A 22097-nucleotide genomic window follows, 5' to 3' on the forward strand; every position below is an offset into this window, starting at 1 on the left:
CTAGTCCTAACTCTCTGTGAAATCTACCCCTGGACACGTTACGTTTTGGTATATTGTCAACGACCAGTACTCTCGCCTGGTTAACCCAACAAATGCATAACAACCCTGTGTAAAATTTGACGCCATTGGTCATCGAAGACAATAAAAAACACAAATGTTGCATTACTTTTTGTGCTGTTAGATGCATAATACAATGCTTTTATTGTTTCAGTGAGAAATTACCTCTTTCTCAAAAACTACTCGGCTTCAGGTAGAGCCGTTTCTCATAAAATTAAAACATTGTGATATCAACAGCTCTTCGTTGCTCGTTACCAAGTAAGTTTTTTTTGTGCGAACAACTATAAGTACCAGTAGTGCACAGTGCCTATACAGAGCAAGAAAGCACTTAAAGGAACACGTTGCCTTAGATCGGTCGAGTTGGTCTCTGAAAAGCGTTTGTAACCATTTGTTATAAAACACACATGGTTAGAAAGATATTTAAAAAGTAGAACACAATGATCCACACACATCGCCTCGAAATTGCGTGGTTTTCCTTTTACTATGCGAACTAACACGGTAGGCCATTTATGGGAGTCAAAATTTTGACTCCCATAAATGGCCGACCGTGTTTGTCGACAAGGTAAAAGGAAAAACCACGCAATTTCGAGGCGATGTGTGTGGATCATTGTGTTCTACTTGTAAAATATCGTGCTAAGCAAATGCATTTTATAATAAACGGTTACAAACGCTTTTCAAAGAACAACTCGACCGATCCAACGTGTTCCTTTAAAGGGAATAATTACAAAATGTATGTGAAAAAAAAAGATTACTCACCTTAAGAAACTATTAATCGTGTTTCATACAATTTAGCAAACTACAAATTTCATTTTGTTTTCTTTTTCAAAACAGAAATGTAACCTGCAGATCAGAGGATTATATAATGCGCATACACCCCCATCCACCCCTTTGTGTATAGTTATTCATCATGCGTGCCAGACCGTAATATATGCATTACATTTTCTCACTTTCTGTCTCCTTCCTTTTTCTCCATGTTATATCGTATGTTTTGGGGATTATTAGTATTTCAATTTTAAAGCATTCGTGAATTCACATTCTGCAGGGCTGGCACGGGGACCCCTGAAGGGATTTAGCGAGTGCACACGGTCCCCCATTCTCAATCAGCCACCTTGGCTATACGCCAAGGAGGCCTCTAACATTGCTCCTGGATCCACGTTTCGCCAAAAGAGGAGGTGGAAGAAAGACACAACTGTCACTTGGACAAAATTGTTGAATCAATTTGCAATTAAGCGTCGTGTAAAAAAAAAAGAACGGGAAAAAAAGGAGGAATCTAGCAATTTCAGAACGTGTGAACACGTATCGGCCAGGGAAGAATATTTTGTATGCAAGAATGGTTTCCAACCTGTCAAAAAGAAGCAACTGTAGTGTATTTTTTATTTCTACTTCTTTTCTTTCCTCTCCTTTTGGTACTTCTTCTTGTCGCCCAGGCATTACACCAGTCAGTGTAAAACGCGCTCTTTTTACAAAGCGTCAGGCCGAGACAAGTGCCTCGGGTGAAATCCCACTTTGTGTTTTTTTGATCAAGTTGCGACAAAATAATGGTCCTCAGGTCACTCACTGGTTCATCCGAAACCCAATTTCAATTAAGGACCGGGCATCAATTAAAGACCGGGGCACTAATTAAAGGCTGGAGCACTAATTAAATACCGGGAACTAATTACGTTAAGAAGTCTCCTGTACGACCAAACGTCAAGTTAATCAGAAATGAAGAAGCGTTTAAATTGCCAAATTTACGTGTTGTCTGAGAAATTGTCTCTCTCTTTTTTAATTATTCACAACTCTTCATAAAATTCTTCAACATTTTGTAATACATATTTTTTTACAGAACTCTTTAAAAACTTTTAGTTCACAATAGTCAATAATTTAATTTGTAAGTAGGCGTCATAATTAATAACACACTGTATACAAACATGGAAATGTACAAATTGATATGAGTGTATATTGAATAATTCGAAGGTAGTCCATATTAATATGTAAGGAAATATATCGTTTAAGAAGTTCATACAAAAACACTTCTCACTAATCAAATGTTCTGTAAATTGAGAAAGTACTCCAACTATTTGAAACTTATTTTGAATCTACTGACTTTGCTGTATTGGTTTTGATAATGGTGTCAAAATGAAGTCACATTCTATTGCACAAAATTGGTTTTATGGAGATTTTAGTCTTAGGCCGTATCCGAACGGTGGCTTCTGTATGTGTATCGTTTGGCTAGGTCATTGCAAAAGCTTTTCCATTTGCAGCCAAAAACCGTAGCTAAAGCCAGTCTAAGGCTTAGCCGAAGCCAGCCGTTTTTATGCAGGGTCTAAGCATGAACACAGTTTCACTACTGAGAGAAAAGGGTGCATGGGATCCCCCCACCCCACCCCTTCCTCCGGACTTTACGGCCGATCAAGAATTTCCCAAAAACAAAATAATTATACATGCTCAAATCATTCACTTAGTTTATGCTTTGTCAAGTCAGATTTTTTGTTGCATATTATTGCCTGGGCCCAGAGATTTAACGATAAGGATTTTTGTGAGACTGCTAGTAAAAGTTTATTGATTTCGAAAAGAAAACTCTTTCCACCACTTTATAAATATAGTTGTGTTCAACTGACAAAGACAAAAGGAACATTTTAACACATTGCAGAAAATTGATAATATTTTGTACATCATTTTGAAAATTTTTAAGTTGTATAAATTACCTTAAAAAACTGATTTGGAAAGAACACGGAATGTCTGCTATTAAAATCGACGTATGAATTTTTACTGAAGACTATTTCAAAGAATAACGAATCAAACTGGTTAATATTTTATAGTTACTTGCGTAAACGACCAACAAGATAAACTGCATCATAATAACACAATTATAGACACGATAGTTAAACACTAACTTTAAGAACTGCTTAAAGACATTGGACACTATTAGCAATTGTCAAAGACTAGTCTTCACATAATTTCAGCATTATGCAAAAACTAACAAACCTGTGTAGATTTGAGCTTAATCGGTCCTCGAAGTTGAGAGATATTAATGAAAGAAAAAACACCCTTGTCGCACCTTTGTCACACGAAGTTGTGTGCTTTCAGATGCTTGATTTTGAGACCTCAAATTCTAAACCTGAGGTCTCAAAATCAAATTCGTGGAAAATTACTTCTTTCTTGAAAACTACGTCACTTCCGAGGGAGCTGTTTCTCACAATGTTTCTCAATCAACCTCTCCCCGTTACTCGTAATCAAGAAAGGTTTTATGACAATAATCATTTTGAGTAATTACCAATAGTGTCCACTGCCTTTAAACATAAAAAAGTTGCTATACAAACAACAAAATTACGCTTACCAGAATAAGGTGGTATATGTTAGAATTGCCTTGTGGATCGATAGTATTTGATTTTACCCTCACCGATCGTGTGTGGGTACTATATACTCAGTACTACATAGTGAAGCATCTATTAAATCCAAATCTACTAAATCGTTGCGGTATACCCATCTGCTAAAATGTAGGATTCGCACAACCTCTTGCTACTGGGAACATTTCGGTGGTATGAAATTAATGGTTGGTAATGCATCTAATGGTAATGCAAAGGTCGTAGGTTCGAATCCCACCCGAATAATATGCGTGTGAATCTCACAGAACTGTGGATTATTGATCATACATAATAAGAATACAATCTCGAATAAATTTGTCTCCTTTTGGTATTAGAGTAACAATTTGACTGGTAACATGCTACTTGTTGTATGGCTTGTGATTAGAACTAAACGTGACTCGTGCGTGTTCAAGTAATTATTAACAGGTCTCATGAAATTTGCATTTCTCCTTCGCACATGTAAACATTGTGGGAACTTAGGGGAGTGCCCAAGCATTTTCAAAAACGCGAATGACCGGTCCGTGGCTTGGCGACAATCAACTTGTAAATATTAAAAGGACTGTTCAAATTGTAATTCTCCTTCGCACGTTAAAAATTGCACATGTGGAACTAGGGGAGTTCCCAAGCATTTGTTTTAAATGCTTGGGAGGTCAGTTAGCGACAACTTTTACAATTTATGCGTAGGTATATATTTACGTGTACAAATTTTAGATTTAAAATATTTTGCACTGTTGTCGGTTATCTTCATACCAACTCTCTTCATCTTTTTTTTTTTTTTACTCACACCATACTCACATTTTTATACTTGATCACCTCTTTACATTCATCCATTTCTCCTCTAACCCAGTAAACTCATTGTGTACTTTTGACACACATTTCTCAGGTCGGCCATCCATCATTCATGACTGCCCCACTTTCCAATCTATCCAATCTCGCCATTGATCATAACATACTTTACCTCACATTCTTACAATGTGCTTTGCAATATCAAGAAATCACCCACGGCAACACAAAGGCGGGACATATCAACAACCTACAAGTAGACTTGCGGGTACAACCATGGCCCAGTTTCATGAAGATGTTAAGCAGAACATACTGCTAATCAAATTTCTTTGCTCAGCAAACAAAACTAGAGTTGAACCAGTTGCAACAGTTTCTGTAAAGCAATATTTCTCTGTGCTTAGCAACTTGGTATGCTTTAAGAGATATTTATGGAAATGGATCCGTGTATTAATTCTCTTTTGATGGAGTGTTGGCTCTGAAAAGAGCCGGTTTGGGTCTCCACGTTTCGAACAGTTTACTCTGCTCGTCTTTAGGAGAAAAGTCTTCAGTCAATCAATCAATCGTAAACCGTTTATAAAGCGCCAACATCAAAGGTTTGTCCAAAGGCGATGAGGCACAGAAGAAATGAATAAGTCATTGATGGTAGGCCTAGCTGAAACAATTGGGCTTTCAGAAGTGACTTGAACACGTCGAAGGATGTTGTGTCCTGGTGTTATTTTGAAGTTTATTCAAGAGTTTTGGTCCATATAATAAAAAAAGGCTCTCAGCAAAAGTGATGAGGCTTGTTCATGGCACAAAAAGTTTGCCCTCCTTGCAAGAGTGTACTACTATTATGTACAGTTCATTCTTACCCTTCACACCATGCAAAACTTCAAACATCACTTGCGGAAAAAAATCATTCAGTAAATTGTTATTCATCCCGTAACACTGACTCTCTCTACACTGTGATAAAACAGTCTTTACACTGGTAATTCCTTGTGCGTTGACTTGTCTCTATGTCATTTGCAAACGGAACGAATATAAAGTAATTAATTGTTTTCTGTAATTAATGCAGTCTCTTGACGATGACTAGAGCAATCTAGGTAAGAACTGACTCTGAGGTAGTACAATTAATTACGATAATATAAGCTAAAGTAGTAGTCCCAGCCTATTTCTATACCATCCGCCCGGGTAACAGCAGGACAGTTCTTTTCAGAAGTCTTCCGAACCCCCGAACAATCTACTCCGCGGTAGTATAATAAAGAAAGACAGTTCTCTAAATAACAAACTCCACCTGGCAAGTATAGATACACACAGGATGCTACCGCAAACCAAATCTATATTTGTTAATTGTTGGTTAATGGAATTAATCACTTGAGACTATTTAACATAAGTTGGTGTTTTGATATGAGAGATTAATCAAAGAGTGATCTATCTTTGAGCTGGTCGTGAGTCGAGGCTTTGGGTTAAACACGATTCACACGTTGAGGCCTCCAGGGTTCAAATTAGGCGGGAAAATCATTCTGGACATTATTTTATAAAGGAGGTTATCAATTGATGAGATGTGATTAATATTTCAGGTATTATTAACTTCTAATTTAATTCATCAATTCCAAAGACTCCTCTGGCGATATCGCCGGTTTGATTTGGGTTAAGTCAAATGTTTTGATGCTGGGTTCATTAAAATGTGCTTTATTTGGGTTAGAGTTGGCTGCCGTGTTTCAGAATGAGGTTAACGATAACAAGATCATTAAATTCATGTCACACCAGCTCACAATGCGTCACAGGTTTTAAAATTATTTAGGAAAATATCGCGGCGTGGATGGGCTAAGTTAGCTTGTCAAGAACTATCGAAATTGATTAAAAAAATTGCTTCTTGAACCAACTCAGCCGACTGCACGACACGAATGTAATCTTGGTTCGCGCCATTTTTGGTGTGCAGTCAACCTCGTTCTCAGTGGTGTACGAATTCACCGCGCCATGGTTTTGTTTTTCTTGCAGAATGCCTTGCTCGATCTTTAGTGACAAGAGATTATATCAATACGAAGCGCTGCCCATGGTAGCGATGCTGTTGTGCACTGCGCAGTTTTGGAACAGTCTCAACTGCGCTTGCTCCCTCTCAATGGACGACTTTTGGAACACTAGGTGGCAGCAGACTGACCATGTAAATTCATTGTTCTCGGTATGAGCATGCTAAGAACTGCGTAGCAAGGGAACTTTACCTGACAAGTCTGCTGCCACCTAGCGCTCCAAAGTCGTCCATTGAGAGGGAGCAAGCGCAGTTGAGACGCGCACCATACATTATTAAAGACATTGCATGATGACTTTAAAAAAAAATGGCAGACTGCTGGCAGACAGTGCCCACCTTTGATATGGTGCCGGGAGCCATTATAGATTTGTAAAAGAGATTTCACTTAAAACAAACGTAGACCTCTTGAAATTTCAGACCGAATACCCTTTACGTTTAGACTTTATAATGATCGTACTGCCTTGTTTTTGTACTATTCACGGCACGCAGTAGCAGTTATGCCCGGTGTGTGATTTAAGCAATCAATCTTCGTTTACCTCTAATGGTCATCCATCATTACCCGTGGTGAAACACTCCTCGTTTATCTCTGTTTAAATATTGTCGTATCAATACAATTAATACTTCAATTATTTACACAACCATGACGAATGACATGCTGTACTGAACGGGGTCCACGTGTAGCTGTAATAGTTTTTAGTGAGCAAATTATTCAATTAGCGCGGAACAGTTCTTGCTCATTGTTACCAACCAGACCTTACACAGAAGAGTGGATTGTTCGGTTGGCTGCTTAATTTATCAGTAGAGGCACAGAAGTGAAATTTAATTCATTTTTTCTCTCTTCTAATGTTGCTTTCCGAGGTTGTTTTTGATCAATTAAATTTATTTTCCTTAAAGGTAGGCTCACCGATTGTTTGTAGGCGTTTGTAGTGCAGCTAGTAATACAAACTAAATACTGTGTATTACGACTGAGGCTTGAAACTTGTAACATAACTAACTTACATAAACAATAACATGTGTTTTTCAGGTATGGAGGCACTTTGACTCTGACCTCTATGGACCCCTAAATGTCATTGACCTTTAACGCAATGGAAATTATAACAACTCTTGTAATGCATACATATCATGCAATGCAATCAGTAGTTGATAACAAATATAAGAAAATAAATATAATTTATATAAATGAATAAAATCATGCTTAGAAAATTCGTTGGTGGTAGAAACAACCAGAAGGAACCAGTTACTACATAATGTTAACAGCTAGCTGGTAGCCTGTGTTCAGTCCAGCTAAGCAAACTTCATGAGCTTACTTGAATTCGTGGGCTTCTAGGGGAGCCGCTGTGCTGAGACTCGGCAGTTCCTTATTGAAGCCATCCCTTCCGAGGAGAAAGAAGGTCTCAATCGTGCCCTTACCCTGTGCAAGACCAAAACAAAAAGGAGAAATCAATCACTAAAACGCGAAAAAAATAAGTCGTTATAACCCACAAAATGGTTCCGCATTGATTTAACGCATTTCTACACTGAATCCTTTGAACACATACAAATAAGCCCACTTCTTATCTCTTCAGTCTCCTGACGATGACTGGAGCAAGCTAGTCGACAGGTTGAGACTTATTCAAGAACGATGGTAGTATGGTTAATTACGATCATACCCGCCCGGTTAGTAGTTAAAAAGCAGGACAGAACTTTTCAGACTTGAGAAGTCTCCCGATATCGGATAAATCTACTTCGCGGTAGTAGAATAAAGCAAGACAGTTCAGAACTCTAAAGAACAAACTCTACCTGGCAAGAACACATGGTGTTACCGCAAACCAAATATATATTTTAAATGAATTTAAGTCAAGTTCACCTGTTGTCATTTTCGTTCAAGTAGGTATTCTTATTCTTCTTCTTTAGCAGGGTAAGTGTTGCACACTCGAGCTCTGATTGTGACTACTAATTATAAAGGTTTTAGATCCCCTCTGTCCATACATTTTCTACCAGTGTGTTGCTTTTGTTTTATAGATCGCTCTAGTCTCTGTTTTAATTATAAGCCCCTTAAAGGCAGTGGACACTGTTGGTAAGTACTCAAAATAATTATTCACATAAAACCTTACTTGGTTATCAGTAATGTGGAGCTGTTGATAGTATAAAACATTGTGAGAAACGGCTCCTTCTGAAGTGAAGTAGTTTTCGAGGAAGAAGTAGTTTTCCACGAATTTGATTTCGAGACCTCAGATTAAGAATGTGAGGTCTCGAAATCAACCATCTAAACGCACACATTTCGTGTGACATGGGTGTTTTTTCTTTCATTATTATCTCGCAAGTTCGACGACCAATTGAGCTCCAAATTGTACAGGTTTGTTATTGTATGCATGTTGAGACTACCAAGTGAGAAGACTGGTCTTTAACAATTCAATAGTGTCAAGTGTCTGTAAACAAAACCATATGGGACTTGTTGGTAAACAACAACTGGCCTTGATCTTTCCTTAAGTTTAATTGTTACATGTGCACATTTTTATTTCATCTTTTTATTGTCTTTGTTATTATTTTATTCCCCCCCCCCCATTTTAACTCGTATTGGTGTTTCTGCTTATTTTTTTGACAATATTGAAGGGTCTATGTACTTTTTTGTTGGCTAATGTACTTTTTTCTAACAGAAATTATGGTGTTCACGGATTTACATTGAGCTTGCAGGGTTTGGGGATGGTGATGGTGGAGGGCTTCCCTTGGAATGTTGCTTGCTGGTGTGCTGTGGTTTTTGGGGGATGGGTGGGGCAATGTCACAGAGTTAATTTTCGTCTCAGTTTTGGCGTGTAGGGTCGTATTGGCCAGTTATGGGATGTTTTGGTATAATATCATGGCTGGTTGATGGGTTTTTGCATGCTAAAATAATGTTCATCTCACTGAGACGAAATATGTTTTGTGACTTGGTTTGCTCATTTCTCAGGGGCTGCAGTTCCTCGGTGTATGGTATTTCGGGGGAGGCTTTCTAAGTAACTGTCATTGTCTTCGGGCCCTGTAGGTTTGTTGTGAATCTGTGGACATTTTGAAAAAGTACCTTGTGTATATCGTTTGTGTTATTGCTTTTTACTTGCCATCTTTTGTTTAAACTTTTACTGCAATTTTAGAATGTTTAATGTATAGTATATAATGTGTATTTTTTATGAGCTAGGTCTGGGAGAGCACATCTTTTTTGATGACAGTTTTTGGACTTTTGCCCTTCCCTGGACGGCCTGTGCTTGTTTTACTGTTTTGCTTTTTTATGTCCGAAGAATTAAAATAAAATAAAATAAAATAAATAAAATAAGATAACAAGAGACTGATAATCATACAGATGCTTTCATTTTATTTTCAGTAATATGCGTTATTTTTTTAAACGCAGTCGACACAAGCACACTCAGTGCAATAATGCTACTTTGAATAAAATCTGAAGCATACTAATAAGAACAAAACAGAGACGCTAGTTCACCAACTAACATAGTTAGGCTCAAGTTACCGGAACTGTGTCAAATTTTTAACCCCGCCTTTCAATTCAGTGAAGGGGACAAAGATAGATTATGAAGTAATATTTTCCGCCTTTCCTTCGTTTCCCTTTTCATTTGGCATTCATACACAAGAAAGTCAGGCACAATGCACATCTGAATGAATAGTACATTATACACCACATCTCGCGTATCTATGGGTCAGTTTTAATCTTCGCTAGTGGCTTGAGTTCTTTTTCATATTTCCAAAGCAATTCGATTCCTACTTTCTTTGTCTATGGGTGTCATTATGGATATGAACACAATCTAACGGGGGAGAAAGTAGGTTATCGGGTTTTTTTTTAAGGCAAGACGTATCTGATTTTTGATATCCGCTTATGTCTGGTGCGTAGAACGGCCGAGTTATGGGAAAAGCTTATTGTGAGGTGGACAAAGAGAATCTGTGATTACCTACACTTTTAAAACGACTTAAACATTTTGCGTACGGGACTGATGACGGTTTGTCTCTTTTTGATTTAGCCATTTTGGTCATTACTTGTTGGAGGTTTTGTGATCAGCACTGGCCTCGATATTAACATTACGAATCTCTCAAACGATTGGTCTTTGAGGTATATCCTTATAAGTGGTTTTTAAATTCCTGATGGGGGATCAAACATCCACTTTAGACTTAGTGGGTGGGATATGAACCCACAATCCCGCATTTTAGAACATAATTATGCCCTAATGCCACTAGAGCGCCAAGCGTGCCCGGTGTCGAGAATTCAGCGCCAAAATCTTGCTCAAATTTTAAGTAACACAAGGGGTCCATCTTCCACGTAAAGTGGATAAAAAAAATACTTTAGAATGTCGATGGCAGGCAAAACAGTTAGTGGGGCTGTCGAAAAAAAAAAGTGTTTTGGGCTCTAAGTTGTTGAGGTTTGGGTAGATGTAGTGGTATCTTTCCTCTCACTCCACCTCTGTAGGATCCCGTTTTAAATCATGCTGACGGCACAATGTTAATTGGGTTTTCAGTTGCAGTTTAAATTAAAAAAAAAAAAAATGATCCGGGGTCGATTTCACAAAGAGTTAGGACTAGTCCTAACTTAGGACTAGTCCTAGGGGATATACAAAACGTGTGGCTAGTCCTAAGTTAGGACGGGTAACTCGTCCTAACTCGAGACAAGACAAGTCTTAACTCTTTGTGAAATCCTGGTCACACAAACTTTGAGACCACGCAGCTCGGTGAATTTGGCTCTCTAGTTTCTTACCTTCATTTGCACGCTGCCCCTCCTCTCCAAATGAAAAGTTCCGATTTTCATCAACACATCTTTGCACTCCGGACTCACGTGAATCCGTAAAGCTAAACAAACACAAGATAAGAAGAATTAAATAATAACAAAAGAAATTTATCCTAAAATATTTTTTTTATTTTTTTTATTTCGAAGAAAAGAATTAGCGCATGCGCTAGAGTCCTTACAGAATGCTGTATCGATTGAACGTTTTTATAACAATGTTCCGATGATCATTTTTTCTTTAATATTTTGAAGTAATACTATTTAAAATAACCGACAATTACGCAAAGAGTAACTTGTAAAGAAAATTACAAAATTGTAATCTCTCTACAAGCAAATTAAGTTTTATTTTGATCTCTAGTGCTTTGTTTGCTTTTCTCGTGGGTCGATGTTGCTATATTGCACAGACACAAATAAATTGCATTTTATTTCCCGGGAGTGTACCATGAATGATACAAAATCAGCTTTCCTTTTTTCGGTATTTTACTATTTTAATCCAATGATGTAACTAACAGGAGTACACTGAGTAGTATCCTTCATATCCCATGGGGTTGGTTTCGCCTTTTTCTCTTTTTAGTCTCTAAATTGCCTTCTATCGATCAGTGAAGCCATTTTGTTTCTCGTACAATTTGAATCAATTTGCCGTAGCGCGGCTTAGAAGTGAAAACACTGTGCGTCAAATGCTGCATCAGTACGTTAGGTATTGAACGTTTGAATATTAAGAGATTGCCGCGCAACGTTAAACGTACAAAACTGCTAAATAAAGTTAATTTATGTTAAACATAGGGGGCGCCCTGTATAACTAAGGCGCACAATTTATTCAGACAACCCTGATTCTGTCTAAACGAAGTTATAACAAAATTTGTTGATTCAATCTAGTATTTTGGTAAAGCGAACAAAGTTAAAAACACATTTATTTTTTGCAATAGCCTTGGGTACTTCTTTCTGTATCAACTAAATTTTGCTTTTGTATTACTTCACATCTCTATTAACTTTTGCTTCTCTTGTGTTTTCATCTCTAAGCGCATAGGGACTACTCTGTGATTGTGATATGCGCTCTACAAAAATGGTTCATTATTATTATTTTTATTATCATTAACTGCCCAAGGTGTTAACTATTTGGTTAATCGGCGGGTTCATAATATAAGGAATACATGAATCAGACCAATACACTTCTGTGTTTTGTAGATGCATTTCGTTTTCGAACGATCTTCCACTACGCATCAGATTGACCAGAATCAGTCAATTAAAAAACACAAATGCTCAGACACAGCTTTTAAAGCATTGGACACTTTCGGTAATAGTGTTGTCCAAGGCCCACACTTCGTGTATCACAACTTCTATATAAAATAACAAACCTGTGAAAATTTAGGCTCAATCGGTCATCGGAGTCGAGAGAAAATAACGGGAAAATCCAACCTTGTTTCCGCACGTTTCGCCGTGTCATGACATGTGTTTAAAATAAATTCGATGGCTTTAAAGGGTGCCTTTGGACCGGACGAGTTGGTCCATAAAAAGCGTTTGTTATGAAATGCATATGGTTTGAAAGATGTTCAAAAAGTAGAATATAATTTTCGAGTATCACTCAAAATTGCACGGTTTTCCTTTTACGTCGCGAACTTACACGGTCGGCCATTAATTTTATGGGAGTCAACAATTTGACTCCCATAAATGGTCGAACGTGTTAGTCGACGAGGTAAAAAGAAAACAACCACGCAATTTCAAGGCATATTTGTGTAGATCATTGCATTCTACTTTTACAATATCTTTCTACCCATATGCATTTTATAACAAATGGTTACATAACTTTTTTCAAAGACCAACTCGACCGATCCAAGGCAACGTGTTCCTTTGAACACTGACTTGCATGGGGTTGAATCATCCTATGGATGGCGCGTGAAGCTCTAATCTCCGTTAACACTCGCATTAAATGAAAAGATAGTGCACTTTTCTTTTCATTTTTGGCCGTTCCCCACATAAGTGACTTTACACTTCTCCCAGCGGGAGCTAGGAGAGTGCGTGGATCTTAAAAATGTCTCTTACATCCAAAAAGCGAAGAACGACTTAGACGGAAGTATGTTTTCCCTTTCTTTTTCTCTGTCTCTCTCTCGAGAGACTGCTCTTTAGTTTTGGAATCCAGTGAAGACGTGTAATGCTGTCTTATACTGCTGGAGGATTTCCTCAGCTAAGAATAACTCAAAAGAAAACTCGACAATGTTCGCTAGGTTCCGTACTGCACCAAACACTGCGGTGTGTATCACAGTGTTTATTGACACTCCACAATGTAGTTTTAAAAATGGCTAATAAAAAAAAAACGACACCGTATGTATGTCCGTATGTTTGTTTATACAACCGTATACTAAATACAAGCTCGCTGCCATTCATCCGGACTACTAGATAAGATTTACGTGGAAATTTTTGAATTTAATTTTCTTGCGGTGTTTTTGTTTTTGTTTCTGAAAGAACGTAATAACTTTATCGAACTAATAAAGGCAGTGCGTAGAATGATGCAGGCTGTGACCCACTGATGCAGTTCAATCAATTCGATTAGATGGTGAATTAAACATTGCTTCGTTCTACGAGCGAGCTCGGTCGGATCACTGGTGAAACAAGACCATTATTTACTCTGTGCACACAAACACGTGCACGTATTTTTTCCCCTCACAATCCTTCCATTACACACGGGTAAATAATTTGTATTTTTTGTACGCTTTAATGAGATTTGAAAACAATTTTTTTCCAAGGCGCTGAAAGGGGCTCGTTTAAGTTTGAAAAAATGTAAACATAAACTCAGCCAGAAATTCCCCACCCTCCTTTAGAAAAACCTTTGCATTCCTTGCCCCCCCCCCCAAAAAAAAAAAAAAGAATTAACCCGATAGTTACGGCTCTGACAATAATGACAACAAAGACGAGTCATGCATTGGATGTTCGGCCGAAAGAGGGCGGGCTTGAACTTTTTTTGTCTTCCTTGAGTGTATCTTCTACATCTTAATACTGTGAATGTTAGGCCCAAATTTTAAGGTAGCCATTACACTATCGTAAGACTGTATGGTTGTGAGAGTTTTAGACATGTCTGTTTGAGACAAAACTTCGTAACAGACCTGCACATAACTTACAAGGTTTGAAGATGGTCACGGTGGAAAAGTTCCTTTCAAATATTTTGTTTTGCTTGAAATGCATTAGTGTTTGAAAAAGGAGTATCAAGACAATTGGTTTTGGTCATGCACGTCCACAAATCAATGTTTGAAAAACATTATAGACACTGGACACTGTTGGTTATTGTCAAAGACCAGTCTTCTCAGTTGGTAACTCTAAAAATGCACAAAATAACAAACCTGTGAAAATGTTAACTCAGTTGGTCGTCGAAGTTGCGAGATAATGGAAGGACACCCTTGTCACACGAGGTTGTGTGCTTTCAGATGCTTGATTTCGGGACCTCAAAATCTAATTCTGAGGTCTCGAAATCAAATTCGTGGAAATTTACTTCTTTCTCGAAAACTACGTTACTTCAGAAGGAGCTGATTCTCGCTTAGTAACAGCTCCGCATTTCTCGGTACCAAGTAAGTTTTTATGCCAACACGATTGTGTTGAGTAACTACCAATAGTGTACACTGCCTTTAAGGTTTTTGACCTCTTCTTTTCTCGTGACTCCAGTATACATGAGCTCACATCAATTGTAGACTGATTGATTTTTGACAAAATCAACAATCTCAATTATGTTCTGAAACACTCTCACCATTATTATCAAGTAACATAAAACAATACTCAACGGTTTTTTTACGCACAACATTTTTCGGTTCTGTTGATAAATTGTTATTTATTAACATCCCGTTTCAATTGTAGACACAAACTCCCTATGGTGCAATGATTTCCTCTCATTGAAACTTCTCCGAGCGATTATTTTCTTAGGAGGTTGAAATGCACCTTGCAGATTGAAAAGCCTTTCCTGGAATTCTTGCTCATTACTGATTTATTGCCAAGACATTAGGTTTTGTCAGTGGAGAGAGAAATTAATTTTTTTCCTCCATGGTAGCATCATATTGGAAAAATAGTGTTACAAAAATAGCTAAGTGTTGGAAACAGCTACATCAGCCATCAAATGTGAAGGAGAAACGATTTGTATTGAATTTACCAACGCGTGATAATAACTATATCATTTAAAAAGTATTATGTGGATGTTATGTGGATGTTACTGGTTTTTGTTCTTCACGAAATCAAGCTCTTGGGTGTTTCTTCCCGTATTACATGTTACAGTGCAATGCTCTGTGGATTGGGTAGCACAGTAAGTAAATTGTCAACATAACCGACAATGACTCTTAATAGTGTTCATACAGTTCCACTCTAAAAACTCCCGAGTGATAACTGACCCGAATTCCGGTTCGCATGCGTCCTGACCCAGTTCTTGCTCAGACTGACCCCCAAAAAGTTACAGGCATTGAACACATTTGGTAAATGTCAAAGACTAGCCTTCTCACTTGGTTTATCTCAACATATGCATAAAATAACAAACCTGTAAAAGTTTGAGCTCAATCGGTCGTCGAAGTTGCGAGATAATAATGCAAAAAAAAAAACACCCTTGTCACACGAAGTTGTGTGTTTTCAGATGCTTGATTTCGAGACTTCTAACTCTAAATCTGAGGTCTCGAAATTAAGTTCGTGTAAAATTACTTCTTTCTCGAAAACTACGTTACTTCAGAGGGAGCCGTTTCTCACTAAGTTTTATACTATCAAAAGCTCCCCTATTACTCGTTACCAAGTAAGGTTTTATGCTAACAATATTTTTGAGTTTGAGTAATTTCCAATAGTGTCCACAGCCTTTAACAATTTAGACCCGGATTCGTCAACAGTCACAGGGCAGCAACACTGCTACCGGGTCAAACTGAACCGGGAATGGGTCACGTCCATGCAATGAGATCCGGAATCCCTGGTCAATTTTAACCCGGAGTTTTTTAAGAGCTGACATTTTCCACGTTCTCTTACCTAATCCACTTGACTCCATTCTCGATGCATAATTGACGGTATCCCCAAAGAGACAATACCGCGGCATCTTCTTGCCAACCACTCCCGCTACAACAGGTCCTGTTCGTAAGAATATATATTAATATTAGTTTTATCTTGTACATTATTCTGCCAGACGATGATATTCTTTGACATTTTTTTTAAGTTAAAGGCAGTTGACACTATTGGTAATACTCAAAATAATTATTAGCATAAAACCTTTCTTGGTGACGAGTAATGGGGAGAGGTTGATGGTTTAAAACATTGTAAGAAACGGCTCACTCTGAAGTGCCACAGTTTTCGATAAAGAAGTAATTTTCCACGAATTTGATTTCGAGACCTCAGATTCAGAACTTGAGGTCTCGAAATCAACCATCTAAACGTACACAACTTCTTGTGACAAGGGTTATTTTTTTCATTATTATCTCGCAACTTTCGATGACCGATTGAGCTCAAATTTTCACAGGTTTGTTATTTAATGCATATGTTGAGATACACCAACTGTGAAGGCTAGTCTTTGACAATTACCAATAGTGTCCACTGCCTTTAAGGTGATTTTCAGAATGATAGGTTGTTATGACTCACTGGTACAATTCGCCATTAGAGTTATTTGTTTGAGTTCGCTTTTTTGTTTTTTTGACAACCAAATTTGTTTAAACCACCGAGCAGCCTGAATGTATAAATTCATCCAAACCTCCTTTTGCGCTTTGAGGGCGCTAGTCAAGAAAAGCGTCCTTTGCTGATGTCATTGCGGAATGAAGAGCAAAGAGCTGAATAATTGAAAACATATGTGGCTGCAGAATGAGGAATATGTAGCTGCAGAATGAGGAATATATAGCTGCAGAATGAGGAAAATGTGGCTGCATAATGACGAATATGTAGCTGCAGAATGAGGAATATGTAGCTGCAGAATGAGGAATATGTAGCTGCAGAATGAGGAATATTTAACTGCAGAATGAGGAATATATAGCTGCAGAATGAGGAATATGTAGCTGCAGAATGAGGAATATGTAGCTGCAGAATGAGGAATATGTAGCTGCAGAATGAGGAATATATAACTGCAGAATGAGGAATATATAGCTGCAGAATGAGGAATATGTAGCTGCAGACTGAGGAATATGTAGCTGCAGACTGAGGAATATGTGGCTGCAGAATGAGGAATATGTAGCTGCAGAATGAGGAATATATAGCTGCAGAATGAGGAATATGTAGCTGCAGACTGAGGAATATGTGGCTGCAGAATGAGGAATATGTAGCTGAAGAATGAGGAATATATAGCTGAAGAATGAGGAATATGTAGCTGCAGACTGAGGAATATATAGCTGCAGAATGAGGAATATGTGGCTGCAGACTGAGGAATATATAGCTGCAGACTGAGGAATATGTAGCTGCAGACTGAGGAATATGTGGCTGCAGACTGAGGAATATGTAGCTGCAGAATGAGGAATATGTAGCTGCAGACTGAGGAAATTGTAGCTGCAGACTGAGGAATATGTGGCTGCAGATTGAGGAATATGTGGCTGCAGAATGGGTACTTATTTAAAATCAATCTTACCTGTATGTACACCTATTCTGAGCTGCAGATGTTCGTCTGGTATATGTGCAATATGAAAAGTCTTGACGAAGCTGAGTAGATCCAAGGCCATGGAGCAGATCTCTCCTGCGTGTTTATTCCCGTTCCGTACCGGTAGCCCACTGGCGACCATGTAGGCATCACCGATAGTTTCAACCTAATGACAAACACATTATTATTTCAATCAAATACATTTTAACTTCGTGTACATGCTGTGATAAACATTATTGTACGGCATTTGTAAGGCACACTTTTCTGTAAACCGTTCAAAGGCGCCGGTCAATAATGTCAAATTGTTAAGAAAGCGAGCACGAGATGTTTTAAAGCAATTATACACTTTCGGTACAGGAAAAAAAAAGTTCACACAGATTTACAAATAATTTACAGGGTTTACAGAAGGTAATGGTGAAAGACTACTCTTGAAATAGTGTTCCATGAAATGCTTTACTTTTTGAGAAAACATTAAAACAATATAAATTAGCGATAGCGAGAATTACGGATTTATTTTAAACACATGTCATGACACGGCGAAACGCGCCGAAACAAGAGTGGGTTTTCCCGTTATTTTCTCCCGACTCCGATGACCGATTGAGCCTAAATTTTCAAAGGTTTGTTATTTTATATATTATAACAATTATAATTTGTGATACACGAAGTGTGGGACTTGGACAATACTGTTTACCGAAAGTGTATAGTGGCTTTAAGAAGAAGAGAGTGCAATGTGCATTTTCTTGAGGTCTTCCATTACTTAATTCCAGAGTATTGATGCTCTATTTGAAAAGGCGAAGGGGAAATGTTTCGTAACTACCTAACGTAGCCAGAAACTGCATGCAGTAGGTCTCGAGTAAAAATAATATTGTGATTAAGGGAATAAAAGGGTAGCGACAAGTTCCTTAAACGGCCGTTTAAAACCGGCAGGGTCGTCGCCTTTTATCGCACGGCCATGAACCTGTAAGATTTTAAACGACAGTTTAATAACGAATCACTACTCTTTTATTCCCATTCATAATAACTTGTTGGTTAAAAAGCGTAATGAAGTATGAAACTCTGTAAAACTTATTCGTTTTCCGACGTCATTGAGCTCTGTACGTGTGTTGCATGTTTATGACTGAGACAGTTTTCGGATATGCATTCGTGCATTCAAATTATAGGGACATAACTACTAGTTAGACACCATTTGTGCATTTCTGCTGAGAATAAATTACGATTGTATACTGTGTTCTTGTGGTTTCTACACGTGTGTATTGAATGCTAGAAGTTCAACTTTGTTCCACATCCCTTTTTCACCAACCATGCTGACATCATGTTAGAATGCACAGCGTAATTGTAAACTGGCCATGTTCGTCATTGTCTTCATCTAACTGTACTTGTGAGCTGCTTATGCAGGATGCTCAGGAAAATTGACGTCACTGTAAGATGTGTAAAACGCGCACACAGTTCTCGGGTTACCAGTGATTTTGTCATCATACCAACCTTGTACACGTCATAGTGCTCCAGAATGTGATCGAACCCCGTGTAGAGATTATTCAGCAGATCGATCACCTGATATCAATGAGAGGGATTGATTACAGAGGATTAGGTTTATAGAGTAGTAGATCACATGGATTATTAAAGAGAAATTGTATCATCATGACGGGCGAATATTGCGTATAAAATATCACAAACAAAATAGATAGATTGATGTGTTTTTTGTGTGTGTGTTTTTAGGTTTTTTTTTTTTAGAAACGTCAGTTGCTATAAAAGGTGTGGGGACTTGTACAAATTATAAACTACATCATTTATAATGCGCACTTTACTGAAAAAGAAAAACATTCAAAGGCGCCGGTTAAGTTTTATCAAGATGTTGGAAAGCAAGCAAGAACAAATATGGTTTGAGTTTCTACTGGAAGAGAGTGATGTTGTGGATTTGTCTGAGGTGTTCCGGAAGTTAGTTCCAGAGTAATGGTGCTATGTTGGAGTAAGCTACAGTGAAGTTACAAACGGCTTACAGTAAGCCTTACTCGGTAGTTTGGGGTTAAATTGCATTCTTGATCACGGTACGGTATAAATAAAGTACGCCCTCTGTGCCGAAAATGCACAGTTGCACACACAGTAACGCATTGAGTAGACTGATCCCCTGTCTATATCCACTAGGATGAAGCGTTTGGAAAAGCACTGGTCTTAAAAGCACAAAGATTTCATTGAATAAAATTATTTGTTGGATAAACGTGCGGTGACGTAATCTTTTTATATTTGTTTTATGATTGGTCAGACATCAGCTTATCTTTTCGCTTGTCTGCATACAATGTGTATATAAATGGAAAAGTGTCGCCCCATACAGCAGTAAACCACTTTGGTTGAATACGGGTACAAATCTATTCAATGGTGTGGAGGTAACCACTTGTAACAGCGCCTTCTGGGAATGTTTTGTTTTATGTACCATCAAGCTCGTAGCCACTGTAAACGAAATGGCAATCGAACTACGTCCACTTTACGCTGAAATTCATTTAAGGCTGTAAGTATGTGCATTATTGTTTCCCATTATTTAATCGTTTCCATCCGGATCGGAAACGGGTAAACTTGGTGGAATTGTTTAAAACACTATTTCGAGTTATTCATCTGATTAAAAACAAACGCTTGTTTCAAAATCGAATGTGTTGTTCTCGTTTGCAAAAACGAGAGGAATGATCTATAACATTTATCTGATAAATTTACTGTTTTGTTATTAGTTTATTTGCGAGCTGTACCTGCAGTGGAGAGCTAGCGGCAGCTAGCCGTGTGAACCCCACGATGTCACTGAAGAACACGCTGACTTGTTGAAACGTTTCAGGCTCGGCGCATTTGCCTTGTTTCAACTCGTCTGCGACAGATCTATGAGTAGTACAAAAAAAGAAAACACCATAAACATTCCATTAATTTAATGCACGGATTGTGTAACTGACTCTAGATTTGTCACCTGCATAGATTCAGTACCATGTTTTCATGTGCTTTGCTTTAAAAAATTAAAGTAATTTCACGTTGGAATTTTTTTTCAGTGACGAACATAGGGCCGACCATAGCCTTGTTTTAATCAGGCAAATGAACTTGAAAAGCTAACTGTACACGTACACACAAGGTTGAAAGACGCCAGTCGCTCGGTATTAAAGTACAACGACACAAAATGTCGACACGTCCTGCCAAAACTTTCACCATAAAAACAATGAGCTAATGAGTTGACCCCTTGCAAGCGCGTCACATGCGGCGACTGTGCCACGCTCACAATTTTCGCTGAATAACGCACAATTAATGACGTTGCCCACCAATATGGCGCATCCAAGATATTCTGTTGATGACGTCAGGTGAATTGGGTCAATAGCTATTTTTTTTCCAGATTTGGATACGGATCCTTCTACTGTTTTCTTCGCTCTGCATCTACAGTACTTGAAAGTGTCATAATAATAATAATAATAATAATAATGATAATAATAATAATGTATTGATCTTATATTGCGCTCTCTCCAGGACCAACCTGTTCGAGGGCGCATGACAGTAAAAATCTCAAAAGATTAAGAAAATGACATACAATAAGAGAAAAGTTTAAAAAGTACACCCGTAAAAAATATATAGGCAAGGTAGATATATACAAGTTTACAAGCAAAAAAAGTGCATTTACACCATAAAACAATAAAGGCTGTTAAAACAATGCAACTTTGATACAAGAGAGCAACACTCAAATAGAGACCATACAATTAAAAACTAAAATATACAAAACTCACTACACATTACCGAAGGCTTTCTTAAAACGAAAAGTTTTGAGTTGCGATTTAAAAAGACTTTGGGAATGCAGTTTACGAATGTTAGCTGGCAAGTGTCATAATACTAATTGTGGAACCCTGTACCAGTATTTCATTTCATTAACCCTGTTCTAGATACCAATCAAGGTGACTCCACTCTGTTTAGTATGCACTGACCCAATGGTAATCACACCCACCTTGGCAATATCTGGTACAAGAGTTCGTCTGTTTTCTTCTTTTCCTCCTCGAGTTGTTTCGTTCTTTCTTCAACCATTTCCTCCAGCTGGTCTGTGTATTTCTCCATCATGTCAACCATGTTGTCGATCAGGTTTCCCTTCCTACACAGGTGAACGAAATCGAAATATTTTAAAATCAACATGGCGGTAGATATTCTCTTGAGGGCGTTGTTGGTCGTTCGACCAACCACGGGATTTTAAGTTGGATTGTATAATAAAGAGTCACAGTTTGCCTTTTTACATGAAGCTCGTTTTTCGCCAACGAACGTTTGTGTTGATTACTGCATTACGTATTGTGTCCATACTGTAAGTTATCTTCTCCCTTGAATAATCAGATTGGAAATCAATACTGCACATTTTATCTAAACTGTTTTTTTTTTTCAATCAACTGTTGATTGTTATAATGTTTTTTTGGTGTAAAGCGTTGTGGTAAAACATTTCTGCGCAAGAACGCCATATCGCTTAGATGTTTATTGACTATGGAAATTATGTTGTCCTTTTGAGTGTTAGCGATTCGAAGAGCTAGTAAGGTCAGCGGGTTACATACTGGAACAAACCATTGCCTTTTCTAAAACAAAGCAAATCCAAGTAAAGAGATATTGACAATTAAA

The 22097-nt window shown here is 37.9% G+C and overlaps 1 protein-coding gene across 2 annotated transcripts in view; it reads right to left on the reverse strand.

Annotated features, from left to right (window-relative positions):
• Positions 1-1924: 1924 nt before the first annotated feature.
• LOC139937032 (atrial natriuretic peptide receptor 1-like) overlaps positions 1925-22097 on the reverse strand; it is a 68364-nt gene continuing 48191 nt past the window's right edge. For both annotated transcript variants that reach the window (XM_071931983.1, XM_071931984.1), the window contains exons 15-21: positions 21448-21588; positions 20225-20348; positions 18972-19040; positions 17481-17655; positions 15908-16006; positions 10904-10995; positions 1925-7606 (exon numbers count right to left, since the gene is read on the reverse strand). In XM_071931983.1, the coding sequence (XP_071788084.1) occupies positions 7499-7606; positions 10904-10995; positions 15908-16006; positions 17481-17655; positions 18972-19040; positions 20225-20348; positions 21448-21588 (808 nt within the window). In that variant the 3' untranslated portion in view covers positions 1925-7498. The remainder of the gene's footprint in view (positions 7607-10903; positions 10996-15907; positions 16007-17480; positions 17656-18971; positions 19041-20224; positions 20349-21447; positions 21589-22097) is intronic.

Source organism: Asterias amurensis, chromosome 5 (assembly GCF_032118995.1).
Source record: "Asterias amurensis chromosome 5, ASM3211899v1".
NCBI classification, from domain to species: Eukaryota; Metazoa; Echinodermata; class Asteroidea; order Forcipulatida; family Asteriidae; genus Asterias; species Asterias amurensis.